At 37.4% G+C, this 19,076-nt stretch overlaps 1 protein-coding gene across 21 annotated transcripts in view; it reads right to left on the bottom strand.

Moving 5' to 3' along the window:
* The window catches only part of ZC3H12C (zinc finger CCCH-type containing 12C), a 176,542-nt gene that overhangs the window by 35,806 nt on the left and 121,660 nt on the right, over positions 1-19,076 (bottom strand). For 19 of the 21 annotated variants that reach the window (XM_072821879.1, XM_072821878.1, XM_072821890.1 and 16 more), the window contains one exon: positions 6,452-7,203. In XM_072821879.1, the coding sequence (XP_072677980.1) occupies positions 6,452-7,203 (752 nt within the window). Of the gene's footprint in view, positions 1-6,451; positions 7,204-12,488; positions 16,841-19,076 lie in introns of those variants that run through there. The other 2 variants (XM_072821887.1, XM_072821897.1) reach the window with 2 other exon arrangements.

Below are 19,076 nucleotides of genomic sequence, written 5' to 3'. Positions count from 1 at the left end.
CATGATATACTGCAAAGCTCTCTGAGTCAAAACAGTGTGGCACTGATACATAAACAGACACATTGATCCATGGAATAGGACAGAGACCCCAGAAATAAACCCACACCTATATGGTCACGTAATCTATGACAAAGGAGAGAATAACATATAGTGGGGAGAAGACAGTCTCTTTAATAAATGGTGCTGAGAAAACTGGACAGCAACATGCCAAAGAAGGAAACTGGACCATTTTCTTACACCAAAATAAGTATTTCTAAATAAATATTTCCAAAGTAAATGTTTCTTTACACAAAAATAAACTCAAAATGGATTAAAGACCTAAAGCGAGACCTCAAACCATACAACTAGAAGAAAACAAAGGCAATAACAGTAATTTTGTTGACATTAGCTGTAGAAACATTTTTCTAGATGTGTCTTGTCCGGCAAGGGAAACAAAAGCAAAAATAAGCTATTATGAGTACGCCAAAATAAGTTTTTGCATAAAGGAAACCAACAAAACGAAAAGGCAATCTACTGAATGGGAGAAGATATTTACAAATCCTATATCTGATAAGTGGTTAGTACTCAAAGAAACAAAGAATTCATACAACTCAATACCAAAAACCAAACTGGCAAGGATACTGGGAAAAGGGAACCCTTCCTGGTGTACTGTTGGTGGGGATGCAAACTGGTGCAGCCACAATGGAAAAGTGTAGAGGTTCCTCAGAAAGTTAAAAATAGAAATACTACAAGATGAAGTAATTACACTCTTGGGTATTTACTCAAAGAAAAGGAAAACACTAGTTCAAAAAGACATTTGCACTCCTATGTTTATTGCAGCATTACTTACAATAGCCAAGATATGGAAGCAGCCTCAGTATTCATTTATAGTTATATGGATAAAGAAGATACAGTATACACACACACACACACACAAAGGATATTACTTAGTCATAGAAAAGAATGAGATCTCATTCTTTGGATGGACCTAGAGAATATTAGGCTAAATGAAATAAGTTAGGCAGAGAAAGACAAATACCCTATAGAGCTTCCCTAATATGTGGGATCTAAGAAAAAAAAACAACAACAAATGAACAAAGAACAAAAGGATAACTACACTTAAATACAGCGAGCAAACTGGTGGTTGCCACTGGGGTAGCTGGTTGGAAGTGTGTGTGTGAAATAGGTAAGGGGGCTTCAGAAGTACAAACTTCCAGACAAAAAAATCAGTAAGTCATGGAGATGAAAAATAACAACATTAGGGAATACAGTCAATATTACTGTAGTAACATATGGTAATTACGTTTATCATGGTGAACAATAAATAACGTGTAGAACTGTCAAATCAATATGTTGTAAACATAAAACTCGTATAACATTGTCTGTGAATAATACTTCAATTAAAAAAAGTCATCGAGGACTCAGTAATCAAAGCACACAGACACATAAGTCATCTTATCATACACCCACTCCAGTGACTCTCAGGACTGTACTTTGTTAAAGACATGACGAGTCATCTGAAACTTTACATGCAAATTAGAAGAGCACTGGATTTAAGGGAAAGTTTGAATTTTAACTACTGGATACCTCTGGACAGAGATGAACCATACTACTGAACTACTTTAAGTTTAATGGAATTACAGAGTTCGAAGCATTATAAAGCTACTTGGAGGAAATTTAAAAAAAAATCACAATAGCCTAAGAATTTCATTTCAGAAATATGATAAATATTACTCATGCTTTATTTCTGTGTCTCTATCGGGGCCACACACCTCATTGTGTATCTACATTATCAAGTATCTGTCCCTTTAAAGAAAGAGGCCTATTTGCCCAATGACCAGTTTGCAGGTTTTTCTTTTTTTTTTTTTTAAGGAATTAAAATCAACTGCACCTTTTATCAGGATTTGTTATCAAGCTCCACTAAATATAAATTTCATTCTGTTTCATATTCATATTTCCAAAGCCAAACACATTTTGAATACTTACTATTTTATATGCAAAAGTTTAGGGTTTTCCCTACACTTCACTATTCTGTTTTAATATGCTTATGCCCTCCATACTTAGCAGTGAAACATGTATCACAAATTACGCTAAACTAAGTTCTGGGTAATTGTCAATTATTGATGACTTGCTTATTCAACAAACTTACCCAGAACTTCTATCAATGCAGCATTTTTTTTTTAATGTGGCACATTTTAAAAACCATATGAATCCATGGGAAGCAGTAGCATGCTCCCTCCAAGCCACCACTGGAAGGTCCCTGCAGTCCTGGGACCTTAGGTGCCATCTCACTTATGTGGCTTGTCCTTGTGAGACTTTGAAGGCACCAGGATCTAAGAGCCCGTCTCCTTTAAGAAACTGTAGAAACCATCACTGAAAATCACAGATGATATAAACTTGAGGCAAGAATTGAAATATTCCTATAAATCATATAAATAAAATGGGGCTGCTAAATTGCTATGCTTATTAAATACTGGAAGGAAAAAACCCTAGGGTAACAAAGTATTCAAAGTATTCATTAGTTACTATTTTCTGGATTGAAATATAAAATCTAGCTCTAATGCAATCGCTGTAATTTCCTGAGACCCTATGACATGCCAGGCACTTGCTATTAATTACCTTTAATTCTAATAGTAATCCTGTAAGATAGGAATTCTCCTTTTTATAATTTTGAAAAGTACAGCTGCAAAGTTTTAACAACTTATTTAGAATCGCAAGGTGGTACACAGAGAACTAATTTTTTTAAGTATACTTTGGTAATTTTAATAAAAATACCCTTGCCTTCCTACTTTTAAGTTCTATCTAAATCATCTTCTATCAGTTCTATGGCTGGCATTTTAAATGAAACTAAAATATATTCATCTTATATATGGACTGCTTCGGCCTGAGAGAAAGAAAACAAAATAGTACTCTATTTTTAACTGGCCCCCATATTTACTTACTATTTTAATATTATGTGTACAAATTTATTATACAACAGGTTTGCCTACCTTAGCACAAGTGGGAAATTAATTTCAAGAGTAAAAGATGTTTTATGAGACATGAAATGGGTGAAATCTGTCTGCATTTTTTGTTAAATTAAGATTTAGAATCTGCAGTAGATATGTATTTTTAAATGACTTTTTTTTTTTTTTACTTTATGTAGATCTTATAAATGGCAGCATATAAAAGTTTACTATGAATTTTCATGAGTTCTGGCACTTTCAAAGTTATGGACGTGATACAACATTTTATTGTGACTGATAGTATAATGCTGCTATAATAAAAATTTCCTGTCAACTTGTTCTGTCCTGAAATGCCTGGAGCACTTCAGTTTAAGTGTCAGATTAAAATATATGATGGAGAGAAGAACGGGCGTCAAGCTGTCCCAACTTCGCAGCAAGGGAAGTGGGGAGGTGCCAAGAGAGTGTGGGGGTAGAAGTTTGTTTTCATAATTACATAAGAATAGACTGTTCAAATGCCTTAATTATGCCATCTATTTTAGTATCACGGTTCTCCTGTGGATGATTTTCACCATGTGCCATAAGGAAAGTTTAGAGTCTGACGTCAAGTTTCAATTATCCAAGGACCTTTCATTTCCACTGGGAACAAGGTGTTAGCCGTAGGCGTTGATGTGAGGCTGATCCTACTGTGACATCATTTAGCTCGATGACATCCATCTCAGCAACTCATTTCTGTGGGCTCCGAGTTTTAGAAGTCTCCTGCCCTTTCCCATCCGAGGTCTGTTCATTCCTTTCTGAAAGTGCGTTTACCTCCAACGCCAAATATTCTACCTGTGCCTTTCTTGCTCCCCCCTCGAGAACTCTGCTGCAAAGGTTAAACTGTCCTGTCGTTCCTGTCTTCCTCTCCTGAGGAGACTCCTCCCCAGACCCTCTGCTTAGACAGCCTCATTCTTAAACCCAGAACTAAACAAAGTTCTCCCCCAACACTTCTTCCTCCTTCTTCCCTTCCTCCGTCAACTTTCTAGAATACCGGTCTGGCTCTATTTCTTTCTTTCTTTTTAAAAAGATTTTTCAGTAGTCTCTATGTCCAGTGTGGGGCTTGAACACACAAGCCTGAGATAGAGTCACACACACTCCTCCGACTGAGCCAGCCAGGCTCCCCTATTCCTTCACTTCCTGACATCCCTGTAATTTGGTTTCTATCTTTAATGCCACGTGGCATTCCTGAAGACAGTGACTTCCCAGCTGTCACGTCCTCTGATCTTTTTTCAGTACTACCCACAAGGTATTGTCTCCTTAAAGCCGCATTTCTTCCAGTTTGACGGCATTTGTAGGTCCTTAGTTTTCCTAGCACCGTACTTTCTTCTTACACTCATGTTTTTCACACCGCTATTTCCCTGAACCATCACTCTCTTTTATCTCCTGACCTGTAAATATCCACATTTCAGGCTGAATGATTTCTGACACTGACTATGCATCAGAAGTACCTTGGCACTTAAGAAATACATTATTATTTGGGCTCTATCATAGTCCCATTGGTTCACATTATCCAAGAGTAGAGATCTGGAAGGTATATGTTTTAAGACTCCCCCTGGTGATTCTGATCATTGGCTACTGTCACAGGTGTTTCTCCAGATCCTACTACTTCCCCTTATTACTCTCTCTCCTGGAGGTTTCATGATGTTTTGGCCTTTCAAGTTATCACTCTGCTGAGGTCATTATTCACTAGTTCTGGATTACAAGGAAAAAAGAAATCATTCCATGGTGAAGCTCGGGAAAGATTAAATAACAGGTTATTTTACTGAAAGACTTCTCAAGGCCATACATACACTTCATACCTCTGTGACACTCAAGGCCCTCTTTACTCCATCAGAAAGGGTTGTGTGCAACCAAATTGATCTCTGGCCTCCTATGATCCACTCTAAGCATCACTGCCAGATTATCAGTAGATGGCACAACTCTACTCTTACATTCCTCTCCACAAAAATCTTCCATTACCTTCAGATTAGGGCAAGTTTAAACTCTCTAGCTTGTCACTCAAGACCTTTTAAGGTCTGGCTTGAACGTTTTCAACTTGTTCTTATCTCTCATTATCCGATAAAAAGTGTACAGACTCTGAAGTCAAACATATTTGTTTTTTTTTTTCATATTTGGGTTTGAATTATGCTTTACTTTGGGTAAGCAATTACTACCCTGTAAGTCTCATTTGCTTCTAAATGAAAGAAAGATAATACAGCTTCCACCTGAAAAGGTTATTTTGAGGATCAGAAGTTGGTCCTTCTCATAACCTGTGTACAAGTCCTTACTCTCACCTACTAAAAACCAATGGTTCTCAAATTTCAATACACATTCTTACTAGCTGGGGTACTTGTTACAAAAGGAGATGCATGAGCTACCCCTTAACCTGGACTTGGTAAGTCTGTGTGTGGAGTTGGCGGGTCTCTAGAACTATACTGTCTAGTATGGTGGCCCCTAACTACAGGTGGCTATTGAGCACTGGAAGTATGGTTCGTCTGAATTGAGATGTGCAGTAAGTGTAAGATATCCAATGTTAAGGCTCAATATCAAAACAATAGTGCAAAATATCTTGTTATCGATTATATGTTGAAATTACATTTTGGCTATGTAATAGGCTAAATAAAATATGTCATCCATATTATTTTACCTCTTTAACTTTCTAATGTAGGTACCAGAAAATTTTAAATGATACCTGTGCCTACATTATGTTTCTATTGAACAGCATTGCTCTAGATGTTTTCCTAGATGACACCTGTGGCAGGCATCCTCAGATCACTCAAGAAACAATATATGAAATTCTAAGTTCTCCAAAAGAATTGATGACTTTACATATTTTTATACCCCCACCAGTGTTCTGAACACTGAGGATAATTAACTTTATACTAACTGAATTTAGATGCACTTAAAATTTCAAGTTATCAAAATTCGTAAAAGAATTTCATTAGAAGTTTTGCTCTTGTTTTTTTAATCCCCAGTTCCTAAGGAATTATTTTTGAATTTACATTTCTTAAGTGAAACAAAAGAAATTTGAAACTGTAACTCTGATTTGTTTCCAAATCAATAAAAATAATTTTCTGAAAGAACTGGCATTTTTTTCCCTATGGTTATTTGACTTCACACAGAAATGGACTATTTATCTGACTAGATTCCAAAATTGGTGAATATCATCATACTCAAGTTCTACATTTAAAACTAGTGGCTAACACTCAACTAGGAATATGTGCTAATTTTTATGCCATAATAATTTAGCCAGATGAGGAAAAAAAGAGACTGATCTGGGGAAAGAGGGTCTCTATTTAAAGACAAATGGGGGGAGGATGGCTGACCACCCCCTTCTCCCTAGAAGGAGACTGATAGAAAACTAAAAGAGACCTAATTAGAAATACATAAGCCAAGGTTGGGATGCAGAATAATCTCGACCTTATCGACTTGTAGAAGAGCAACGATCACGAAATTAGAAATACCCTCCCCAAGATGGTCTGGTAAGAATGAGTAAAGACCTCCCCACTCACCTCATTGCCACGTTGCTGCCATCAATAACTACTGGTCTGAGATTCTCCCCATCGTCCGCTACAATCTCTTGCATTGGAGAGTCGGAGCGCTGAGACTCCAGGGAGGATGTGTCCCGCGTCACGCTGGTAATCGTACTCACTGTTTGTTCAGTCTCGCTTTTATTTCCAAGCTTGACGAGTTCTCCCAGAATGTCGTTGATTAAAGCATCGGTACCGAGTTTATTTAGCACAAGCTGAACCTGTTCCTCAGAATAGCCTAGCTTCAGTGCAAACTCCAGTTTTGTTTGGTATTCTCGCACCACATCAGGGGGTTTCTTCACTTCCTTGGATGTAGTCTGGGACTCCTCAGGTTTAAAGTCTTGCAAAATGTCACCGCGTTTGAGTATGTGAGGCTCTAAGCAGGGAGACCTACACAGTTGTCTGTGAGTCTTGGTTAATAAGCATGGCTCTACTGAAACGCTTCTCAATTGTTCGGACTCATTGTCAGAATGTGTGCTTTCTTCAGAGTCGCCAGAGCTCGTATTCTCTTCAGACACCTCTTTTTCTTCCTTCCCGGAATTGACTTTATCCATTGTTGGCTTCTCTACCATTGACCAAGGTACAGATGTACTTAAATGTGGGTCAGTGCTCTCCACATAAAGGTGGCCTAGGTCATGCCCCAGAGGATCCTTCAAGCCCATGAAGCTGTTATGTGTACTTGACTCCACTTTGCTATTTTTTCTATATTCCTGAATGCAAAGCACCCCGTATTCCTAGAGAAAAAAATGTAAAATATTTAGAATTTTGTCTCTTTACTGTTTCATTCCTATTCCAATACAGAAGTTGACGAGAGCATCGTCAAACTACTGAATACCCACTTTGCGGTTTCTCTACATCTTTTCATCCCTCATAACACTTTTGCCCCAGATAGTATCTGGCCCTATTTCTCAGATGAAGGAGTTCGGAAGCAGAATGCCAAGCAATCCCGCTAAGGCAACAAAGAAAATAACTAGTGGAACTGGATTTTTTTTTTTTTTTTAACTCAGTTTTACGTGACTCCCAAATCCATGCTTTTCCCACTCTAACATGCTGCTTCTTAGCCTTTCATGGAAGAGATCTTTTCACTGTCAGAAAGGCCAATGTTTCCAGACTGACACCTAGAATATTACCAAAAAGCATGTTCTAGGTATACCGTGATAGGTTACATACATTTGCTCTAAAAGAATTCATAAACATTTGTAAAGATTATTTTGAAGGGGAAGCCATATGGAAAGAAAGGAAAACATTAACTTACTATAATTGAAAAATTGACATTAATTTGGATCAAGCTTAACAACAACCTAAAGACATTCCAAATATAATTTAGGTGGAGTTGCTAAAAGAGCACAATTCTACAACAGCCAGCAAAGAACTAAATACTCACAAAGTGAATTACACTCCATTTAGAAGATGAACAGTTTTGCTCTAACAATCTTTATTTTGTGGATACAGAGCATAGTAACAGAATACAAATTTTAATGCTATGCTATCCTTCCTTACTAAGTGTCAGGGACACTACCATCTATTTCATTCCGGGGGCGGGGGGGGGGGGCGGGGAAGCTCTTCTATGCACATTTATAGAAAGCAGAGAAATGAAAAGTTCACACAAAATAAGCAGCAAATAAAGTACACTGAATAAGTGTCATCTTAATTTACTGCATTTAACATAAGAAAATATTTCTGTATTATATCAGATAATTAGTTATCCATTATCTGCATTTGGTTAAAAAGTCATCTTTTCTCCTACTCCACCCTCGTCCCCTCAGGAATGCTTTTACTGTTTAAAACACTTTTGCTGGTTTGCTAAGTTTCCTTAATGTCTTTTGGGAATCATTGTTATTTCTCTACCAGGAACAGGTTAGCAAAAGAAAATTATCTGCTCTTGTGCATCAGTATAAGGACTATATTGATATCAGTAGTTTACTTATGAAGGCAACTCCAATGTTCTATCCAGGGATAACGTTAACCAGGCAGTGGTAGCTGAATTTGAGACTGTCATAAAACACCTATTTAAATAATCTAAAAAAGAAAATTGTAAAAACATTTTATTCTAAAGCTCTTCAACATCTTATTTACACTAGAAAGGAGCTATTATATAAATGTTAAGAAAACTCTAAGTGTTTTTCTAAGAAGTCACACATTTGAATGCATACTTGGTGAACTTATTAGAGAGTGAAGTATTTCTACATAATGAAACAAATTATATTACATATGGTAAATCCTAGAGACTAGAACATGGAATCTTTAGCTTGATAACAATACACTTAAAATTTCTTCAGTGTAGAACTCCTACACACTTGTACAAGAGTTTCTTCAGGTTTTATTCCTTGAGAAGACAGATAACATTGTTCTAATTAATATAGCATTTATTAGTTTTAAAGAAACTTCAGGCTCTCCTGGGCTCCGGCCTGCACAACTGATAAAAAGAAATACTCCTTAGGAGAGCTCTATATACATCTGCTCCGTTATAGAGCTGTATCCATTTCAATTTTTTCTATTAATATGGATATGCATGAGCCCAATTATTTAGAATTAAAGGAAGGGATTTTGAAAGCAAATCTTTACACTCAGTGATTTATTAACTACTGTAATATACTGACACCATAATGCAAGTAACAAATCACAACAGAATCCTAATGAAGGGATACAGTTAAAAGAAAAATCTGCACTGTGGCCTTCACAGAGCTCCCAGCAAAAGTATCCCGAACAAGGAAAACCTATTGGAAGCTGGGCTGCCTGGCAACCAGAAGCTGGTTGCTAAGCTGCACTCTTTTAACATGCCATCATGAATGCTAGCACAGTGAAAGAATAATTTGGTATGAACAAAAGCCTATAAAAGAGACTGGGACTTAAGTGCGTCTGGTTTACCCTCTGAGAACAATGCAGCTGCCAAACCGATCTGGAAGCTCCGACATCATTGTTCGGGAAAGCCCACAATCTGCTCTGACTGCAGGAAGTGTATTTAATGGGCAACCATTCTGATCTCCCCTGAAAAGTTTGGGTTTTGCATAAGTGCTGTTGTGAGATAATTCTTCAAGATAATGACTCACTGACCAAATCCCTGACTTGAACTAGGAAATATTATTTTAATATTGAGCTGAAGTGTCTTCCTTCTGGACTGGTTCAAACAAGATGAATACTTTATGAAAAACATGGAACCGGGGAACATGGAAGTGAAATGTTATGTTTAGAGAGTAAGTGAAAATATTCTTAATTTTCACATTTTTCAAAGCAACAAAACCAAATACTACAAGTTTTTAAACTAAAAATTATCCACCCTACACAAGTATCTAAGTCTTTCTGTATCACTTCAGTCTAATATTTAAAAAAAGTATTCATGATCCTATGTAAACTCACTCTACTATATAATTTTATTATATGGCTATAATGATAAAATAGGGGAAAAATGAGGTTATCAACAATTTGCTTTTTATAATATTAAATGAGAGAAAACTCATTTGTATATATAAATGTATGTGTTGAGTTCCACACACCTTTAACTTGTAATAATTTCTGAAACTTATAGATACTATGAAAGTAAAAAGTTTACAATAATTGGGCTAACATGATTTTTAACACTGATCTACCCTACTTTTAAAACAAATTAACATCTAATTTTGTTAGTCAAAATATTTTTTCTTTTAAAATATTCTGGTTGAACTTTCCTCCTATACTGACAGGCTTCTCTTCTTTTTTCATACTTCACTGGCTAGTTCAGAGAAAGTTACCCAATGTTATTTTGCCCTAAACAAACAATTAAATAATTATTTTTAGTTCCTGTCAATCAGTAGACGAAATATGAAATAGTACAAATATGGGCAAAGGAGTTCAGTTGCCGGGCCTAGATCTTCTCTGTTACATAATTTAAATCTGAAATAACTTTACTTGTAGTGACCAAATGGGAAACACTTGGTTTTTAAAACTGTAATCTGAAATGCTTCCTTGCCCACTTGAAATGAGTAAAAGATGCCATGACTTAACATGACACTTAAATTTCTTTTCACAATACCTAGAAATCATTAATAAAAAATTAAATGCCAGTCTTAAGATCTAAAAGCTGAAAAAAATATTTTCAGAGGCTATAGTACTTGTTCAAGTAATGTCACATGTAAAACTTACAAGGAATTATTATAAGAAAGCTTAGGACAAAGAACAGTAGAGGATCTTCACTTTTGTTCAATGACATAAAAATGATCAATATAATGTTGAAAAAGATAGAAAAGACTCCAATAACTTCACAAAATTTATTATTACAGGTAAGGTAGAAAATATTTTTCTCCTTAATTACTAAATCATTTGTTAGACTTTTAAATTTTGCATTTACTTAGATGTATTCATTTTTAAATTAATCAACTCTTAACTAATAAGGATAAGTTTCCTCATTTCATGAAGCAGCAGCATAGAGAAAATTTCACACACAAAACAGGTCAGTGTTTGTACTCCCATAGTCATAAAAAAAACTACAAAACTACAAAAAATATGGCTTAACCTTTAAGCTTTATATGAGGAAGACACTGTAATTGGCCCTTATACACTGTATTCATTAGCACAAAAGCACTCGGCAAAAATATAATGGTCTGAACACAGATTTCTACACTTATAAAGACAACGACTCCCTCCAGATACTCTACTAGAAACTAAAATAATTTTTCTTGTTAAAGGCCTACTAAGTTAAAAAATCACATATTAGTTGTTGAAAAAGCTCCAAATTTTCATGCTACTTTCGTAGATGATGAAGTTGAACTAATTATTTTAATTGTCAAAAAAACAAACTTTGTACTAACTGAAAACAGCTTTATGATATGGTTATTTACTAGAAATTCCAATTCCCAATTTCCCCATTTGGTGAGATCTTTGAAAGTTCTCATTAGATGACTTGGATAATCCTTCACCTCAAATCCAGTGGCAAAAAAAAAAAAATTAATTATAAAAAGCCTCACATTAATTAGGAATATTAGACCACAAAGTTGTTAAATCAATTTGCTTGTTTGTAACATAAAAGTTACAATGCCATAAAGTGGGTTCTGGTTGTTATCCAAATGGTAGTACTATGAGAACAATGAAAATAAAATAATGAATATGTAATAAATACCTACTGCTGTAGTCTCTGTGTATTTAATTACCATTGTATTTCAGTGAGTGCTGTTGTCTGCAAACCTCTGGCTAACAAAGGAAGGATGTCCCTTTGAACAGATTGGTTAATGCTCTGGGGCAACAGATGTCTACTGGAACTGCAGGAGACCAGCAACTGGTGGCCTGCCCATCTTCTGAAAACTTTCAATAGACTCATGCATATGTTCACACAATAGGGCATGTGGTAGAAATGAAAACCTCTTTTTAACCCTTTATGCTCACTCTTTCCCTCCCAACTGATAGATGAACGTCTTTGTCTCCTCCTCCTTTCCCCATTACAGAACTCCTGCAAGCAGTCGTCCCTTCAATGACACCTTCAATTTAATATTTCAAACTAATGCAGGGCGGGGGGGGGGGGACGGGGAAAGGTGGGAGAAATTAGAAACTACAGGTGACTACTGAAACTGCTGACAAAGCAGGTGGCTGCTTCGTCATCATATTTACAACAAGCTGTCTGAAACATCTACCTGTATGTCAACCCATCTCTCCCAGCTAGATTTTTAAGACAATGGAAAAAAAAATTATCAAATCTTACTACCAGCTTACATCGCTTAAGTCCGATTGTGACACTTGAAGAAACGTAAGAATGTGACAATATAAAACCCAAATTCATTGTTTATCAAAACATCAGAACCTATTATAACTTATCTTTAAGCACCAAATGATCACATGCCATGCCTAATGCCTTGCAAACATTTGTGAAGCTGTCATTATTTATGTGACTCTAGACATAATCTACATAAGAGAATTTTGTTGTATTTTGGCACTATGGAAAAATTTGTAGCTTTTCATTTGAGGGGTTTTCTGGCCTTTACAGAGTTCAAATTAATACTCTCAATATTTAGCAAAGTTACCTGGTGAGGCATTAAGCAGCCCAGATACTCACGTTAGCAGGAAAATACAAAGACATTGGTTTCTGCAGCAGCTTCAGCAGTAGCTCCTTAACACAGTTTTAGCTGCAGACTTGCAGGCAGGCAAGAAGAACAATGAATGGTTGAACAGATGGAATGGCAATGTCTTTGCTTAACCTATTACCGAGTAGAGTAACAGCCAATCACAGGCCAGAGAGCTCACAATTAGTTGGCCGGGCAGATGCAAGCCAACCTCAGCACCCGGGGTCAGGTTCGCAGGTCTCTAAGATAAGCAAGTTGATGTCATTCTCGGGGTCTGCCCGGGGCAGCATGTGTATTAACGAGGGGTGTGCTCCAACAATAGGCCAGACAAAGCCGACTGGTAGGCAGCTGCTCTTTGGGAGCCCAGTCATTAGGCAGCAGGCTGCCAACAAGAAACACCTGGCTTGGGCAGCCTTCAGCTTTTCCTCCTTGTTTTTCATGCACGAAACAAAGAAACCAATTATATTTTCAAGTAGTAAAAGTTGCAGGTTTCCAAAAAGTTGAGGCTTACTCCAGTCTATTAGCTTTTGGGTTCTGAGAAATAAGGAACAGGAGGTGTGTCAAAGTAGCAATTCCTACTGCATTAATCCCTTCTCTTTAATGAGTTGGCAGTGAAGTGGGACAGAAGGCTCTAGTAAAACTATTTCCCTGCAAACACTAGGATATCTGAAACATTTTTAGATATTAATTTGCTGCAAAGCAATAAAATGAAAAAAAAAAGGAGAGAGATAATGAAAGTAAGATTGCAAAAGACGAAGGCTTAAGGGCTTACAAACAGAATTTTACAAAGTTCACTAAAAGCACAGTGTAGGAAGATAAAACAAGTGTGATTCAACTGTGTGCCAAATGTGTCATCCAAACTGTACTTATAGACAAAACTATTTAACTTCAACCTAAATCACCAGCATAGCCCACCATATATGCATGTCCAACTGCAATGTAAGATTCTTTTATTATGGGTTCTAGTTACTCAGGTCCTTAAAAGCTTTCCTTATGTTAATACATAACATATTATACCTGTTAAAAGCATTTGATTTTTCATAAAATTTCTTCAGAGTAATACTCAAATGTCAGCTCAGGAGCTAGTTAACTTTATGAAGAAGAAATAATGTAGTATTTTTGAAGAATATACAAGTTGGCCCCTCCGGGAGGAAGCTTATTACCCCAGATTTATTTCCACAGTTCCAGACTGCAGTATTTATAATGCCAGGGCTACTTGCTTTTGAGAGCTGCATAATGTACATTTTGAGTGGTCTCTGGTTATTACAAAAGTTCAATCAAAATGTAAACACCATTAGGTGTTGTGAAACTAGCTCTCCGCTAAAGGAAAAAGACACGTACAGCTGTCCTACTCCCTACTTCTGTGAATAGCGCCCCCCCCAAACGCCCACACATGCACACATCCACTTTTCATTCCAGCACAGATGACAAGAGCGAAGGCAAGAGCTGCTTCCACAACTTTCTGATATAGGCTGAATTACACAGAGCCTAGACTTTTCCAAGATATAAGATTTGGGTAAAGCACCCCAAACCACCTAAATCAGTCTCTCTTCACACATATACAAATACCAAGGATGCTCAGTTGGGAATATTTGGGGGAAAAGTAGTATCTGTTGGGACTTACCGTGCCCACTCAAGTGTAAAGAAGATGTTCTCTGTTTACAACCGTAAGAGAGAAGGTCTACTCTACATAGTTAAAATTTTTCAGTTATCTCACTGAAGAAAACATTGAACATTATGCATACTAAAAGCCTAAAGAAATTACTGTTACCAGAAATAAAAAATACAAAGTATGCTTTACATCACCACTTGCAGTTTTCCTCAAAAGAGCTTAATATTTTATGAAAGCATATCATTCCCAAAATGTTAGAAATTTCAAAATCTGTAAAGATATTTTAACCTAAATGCCGTTATTATTAATATTATTATTATTATGTCTGCATGCCAAACTAATTTCTAAAGGAAACCTATTCTTTTGCCAAGGGTTGCAGAAATGTTTCTGCATTGGTTAAACCTATGGTCTCATAGAAGCCTGTTAAAGATAATATTAATGCTTTAATATTACAGTTTATTGCAAATTATAAGGTGAATTACCCAGAATTCAAATTTTACGTCTTGGGTAAACATATGAACACAGAAATGAAGAGAGTTAAAATGTATCTTTTTAAATTTTTTTTTTAAGTGGTGTAGTGGTATTTCTTTTTTGAAATTTCATGAGTAAAAGGAGTGAGAAATATAAATCAAGGTCAGTCGGACGGTTGGTAAATGTACTTCTTTTGGTAAAACCGAGTTTGATTTAGTAAGATAAAAACTAAAACTAGGGATCCCTGGGTGGCGCAGCGGTTTAGCGCCTGCCTTTGGCCCAGGGCGTGATCCTGGAGACCCGGGATCGAATCCCACGTCGGGCTCCCGGTGCATGGAGCCTGCTTCTCCCTCTGCCTGTGTCTCTGCCTCTCTCTCTCTCTCTCTGTGTGACTATCATAAATTAAAAAAAAAAAACAAAAAACAAAAAAACAAAACTAAAACTAGACATTAATGCAAAGTGATTACAACTAAAACCTAATGAAACTTAAGCTATGCACTGACGAGTCAGTGAGGTCAGTGTTTATGAATTCATAATAAAATTTTTTTGTGTATAAAAAGTAAACTATTTAGTATGAATACAAAGTCTTCTCTTTTGCCCTGGGCTTGCTTTCTTCTCTTTATCCCTTGCTACTATAGTTACTACCTTCTAGCTTTAATTCGGGGGGGGGGGGGGGGGGAGAAGAGGAGGAGGAGGAAGAGGAATCTTCTCACTAATTCCTGCCACCATGAACACAAAGGAAAGAAAACTACCCAAGGGCTCAACGGGGAGCCTGATCTCTAGCACTGGATTAAGCTTTTTTGCAAACAGCAAATAAAGGCAGTGATCTGAAAAAGCTAATCAGATCCTGCTGTGGTATTTATACTATCTTGGTTGCTAGTATTGGATAATGTTAAGCACATTAAAACATCTGTAGGTGAAAAGCCCCGTCTGGCTTTCTCAGTCACAGGCCCTGGTCCACTTGCCACCACAAAGCAAATACAAACAACTACCCTGGGCTCTGCGTGGGGCACCCCAGTACCTGGGGTGTACAGACAGAACGGGAGGCAGCACGTGGTTCTGGGAGCACACGAGCATCTGTCAGGGCCAGTGGTGTGTCCAACGTTAGGAGCTTCAACTATGTGGAGAGGACCTTGGCCCATTGGCTGAAGTTTGAAGGTGAACACGTGGGCCTTGCTGCTCATCTTTGGAATCAATCATCTTGATCACTGGTGTAGCGAGCCCACTTCCTGGTACCTTTCTCTTAATATGGATTTGTTCCCCAATGAATATACAATCTCTCTTGATCCTCACAATAACCCCATGGAAACAAAGCTGTCCTATCAGATTTTCCCAATTGTCCTCTAAAGGTGGAAATGTTAAAATTTCAGCAAAAACTTGTATTATTTTTGAGAATTAAAAAAATAAAAAGAGCCAACAAAAAAACCTAACTTACACACACAGTGTAAGAGAATGGAGCAAAATCAATCAGGTACTAACATGTGAACAGAAGTGCTCCCGGGCAGGTTTTCTCTTTAATGTCAAGATGACCTTCCCAAGAGCCCTCAGCTCTCTGCAATGTCCCTGTAGCCCTGGTTCTCCCACTGAGGCTACTGTCAATGCTCAGGGCAGCTGCAGACTGAGAGAGCAGGCCTCTTACTGTGGTCTCCTGCTCTGGCTTCAGCCTCCTCACTGGAGGATGACTCATCTGGTGGGTGAGTCTGGGAAGAGGAGTTCTGTGAGAAAAGCCTGGTCCCTTCCTCTGAACTTGTCTCTTTGGGATCTGCCCAGGGGCAGAGAGTCCATGGCTGCCTTGCTCCCCAGCACTGCCTGAGACTAGGTGGTTAAAGCTTTCTAATTTGGAGGGTTCAATGTCATTAAGCCCTTCAAGCTGAGCTCTTAAGTCATGTCCTGCAATCATTCTATTAAAAAAAGGGGGGGGGGCTATTTTGATGTCCATCTGCCTGGCCTCTTTGTCTATTTCTCAATTGGTTCAGGGCTAAGGCAGGAAAAACATTGCCTTCAAACAACAGTCAACAAAAGCTTTGCTATAAAGAACTATTACAGAAAAAAATGATAAAAAGACTGATATAAATTAACTGATCAACTACTTCAAAACACACATGAAGGGAAAGGTTTTAAAAAATAAAGAAAAAGGGATCCCTGGGTGGCGCAGCGGTTTGGCGCCTGCCTTTGGCCCGGGGCGTGATCCTGGAGACCCAGGATCGAATCCCACGTCAGGCTCCCGGTGCATGGAGCCTGCTTCTCCCTCTGCCTATGTCTCTGCCTCTCTCTCTCTCTCTGTGTGACTATCATAAAAAAAAAAAAAATAAAAAATAAAAAAATTCTGTAACAAAGAGGAAAGATAATGTTTCTCAAAATAAAAATTCTACAGGTCTGACAATCTTTCAGTGCCATATCACTCAGAGTGAACAAACCTCAATTCTCTTTAGGCTTCAGAGACAAATACTAAACAAATCCCCCCAAATAGTTATCTCTTCCTTGTGGCCTAAAAGAAACACTTTTCCGCAGTCATTTTAAGTGACAACATAACCCACAGTATAAGACTTCAATTATTTCCCAGTATTAACTTCCCATGCAGTAGTTTAAAAAATTCATTAAACAAATAGGACTTTAAAAAGATGATCTTCAACTCTCATCAAACTCGTAAATAATCAAGGAATTTTAGAAAAGCTCAGGGAATATCAATGATATCCTAAACGCCGATGGAACAGGTTATTAACACAGCTCATGAATAAGGGAGTAAGGGAGAGAAAATTCATGATGGAAAAAAGCCATAAGTTATTTTAAAAGAGGTGTAGAAAGCACATGCTATCATCCATATTAATAAAATACAGTTATATTAAGTATACTGAAACTCTGAGGAAAAGCTGACCAAAAGTGTGATTTTATATAAAATATACACAAGATGTTCTCTGAATTCTAACAACTTAATGACACTTTGCCTGTTAGAGTAATGATAATATTCACAACACCATCATCCAAGCCTGGTCAGAACTCAACTCTTCTCTCCTGATGCTATGGACCTTTACCAATCCCATGGTCTATGCCATTTTCTATCCAGTATATGCTCATTTGTGTACATCCTTCTATCTCCGGGCTATCCATCCCAGCTGAGGATGGGCACAGGGCTTGTTCTTTAGGCATTAAATTATTTTACTTAGCAAACTAATTCAAACACTGCTTGGTCAGGAGCATTGGGAAAAGAGAGATTGGCAGAGTCAGGCTATGAAGATTAAATGAAAGCTCTATCATGAGGTCCGTCTGTTCTTACAAATGGTCTGGAAGAGTGTGTTAAGAGTGTACTGTGTAAAGGAACTCAGGGGAAAAAAAGCATGGTATGCAGTGAACAATACGAAAGCAACTACAAATCAGCTATGACCCAATAGAAGTTCTTCTTATTATGAGTTCCAGCTAAATTCCTATTGATAATCAAGACAGAAATAATGCCTTACATACCAATTCTTCTAAGATGGCAGAATGAAATGCCTGAGTCAGTACTTCCAATGGCCCTCATACCAGTGATTCTAAATTACTGCACACTACTGGTTTTAGACAACTGTCCTGGTGTGCAAGCAATCGAAAAAACATTGAGAGGCTGACAAAATAAATGGTTGTGTTAGACAATGCTGAGTGAAATCAGCACAGAAGTTTATAACAGAGTTTCTCTTTATAGAGTTCTATTCATATCAGAGGGCGATGTAATAATTTAGATTTCTGAGCATTTAGGACAAGATTCCTTCTAAATGCAAATCATCGTATACTATAATAAGTTAAATTTAGAACATGAATCATCCTAAACAGCTGCCAACACCATTTGACCGTAAACTCTAACAAGGCAGGGATTCCTGTCTTGTTTTCTGGTGTGTCTCCAGGACCCTGCAAAGTGCCTGACACACAGCGGGCACTTAATAGATGTTTGCTAAATAAATGATGGCATTTCAATATCTGGGTCAAAATCCCTTTTCCAGATTTATTTGTCCTTCCCTTCACATAACCTATATTCTACCCAAACATGAGTATTTACAGCAACATTTCTCTCAGTTTGGTTGCACACTAGAATCATCTGGGAAGATTTTAAATAGACTGCTGCCAGAGTCTCACACCTACATATGTTTATTTTCTGGACTGGCCATAGGCCAGATGAGTCTAATGGGCACCCAAGTTTAAGAAGCCCAGTGACTTAAAGCTTCTTTCTTCTAAAATACCTTTCTCCACAGCTTCACATATTAAAATCCTACTCATTACTACTGAAGACTCCGCTAAGACCCAACTCTGCCAGGAAACCTTCCCTGGAACATGGTTAAATTTATCTTTGGATTATTTGAGTGATGCACAGGGCTTGGCATAAGGCCAGGACTCAATAAATGTCTGAGTGGTGGATAATTCTGGGAGCAGAGCAGAGAGAAACTCAATAAATATTTATTGAAAGAAGGATGTGTGGTTGGTCCTCATTATTTGCAGATTCTGCATTTGCAGATTTGCCTACTCGTAGAAA

The sequence above is a fragment of the Canis lupus genome, chromosome 3 (assembly GCF_048164855.1).
Source record: "Canis lupus baileyi chromosome 3, mCanLup2.hap1, whole genome shotgun sequence".
Classification (NCBI taxonomy): domain Eukaryota; kingdom Metazoa; phylum Chordata; class Mammalia; order Carnivora; family Canidae; genus Canis; species Canis lupus.
This window is presented reverse-complemented; position numbering and strand designations above follow the sequence as displayed.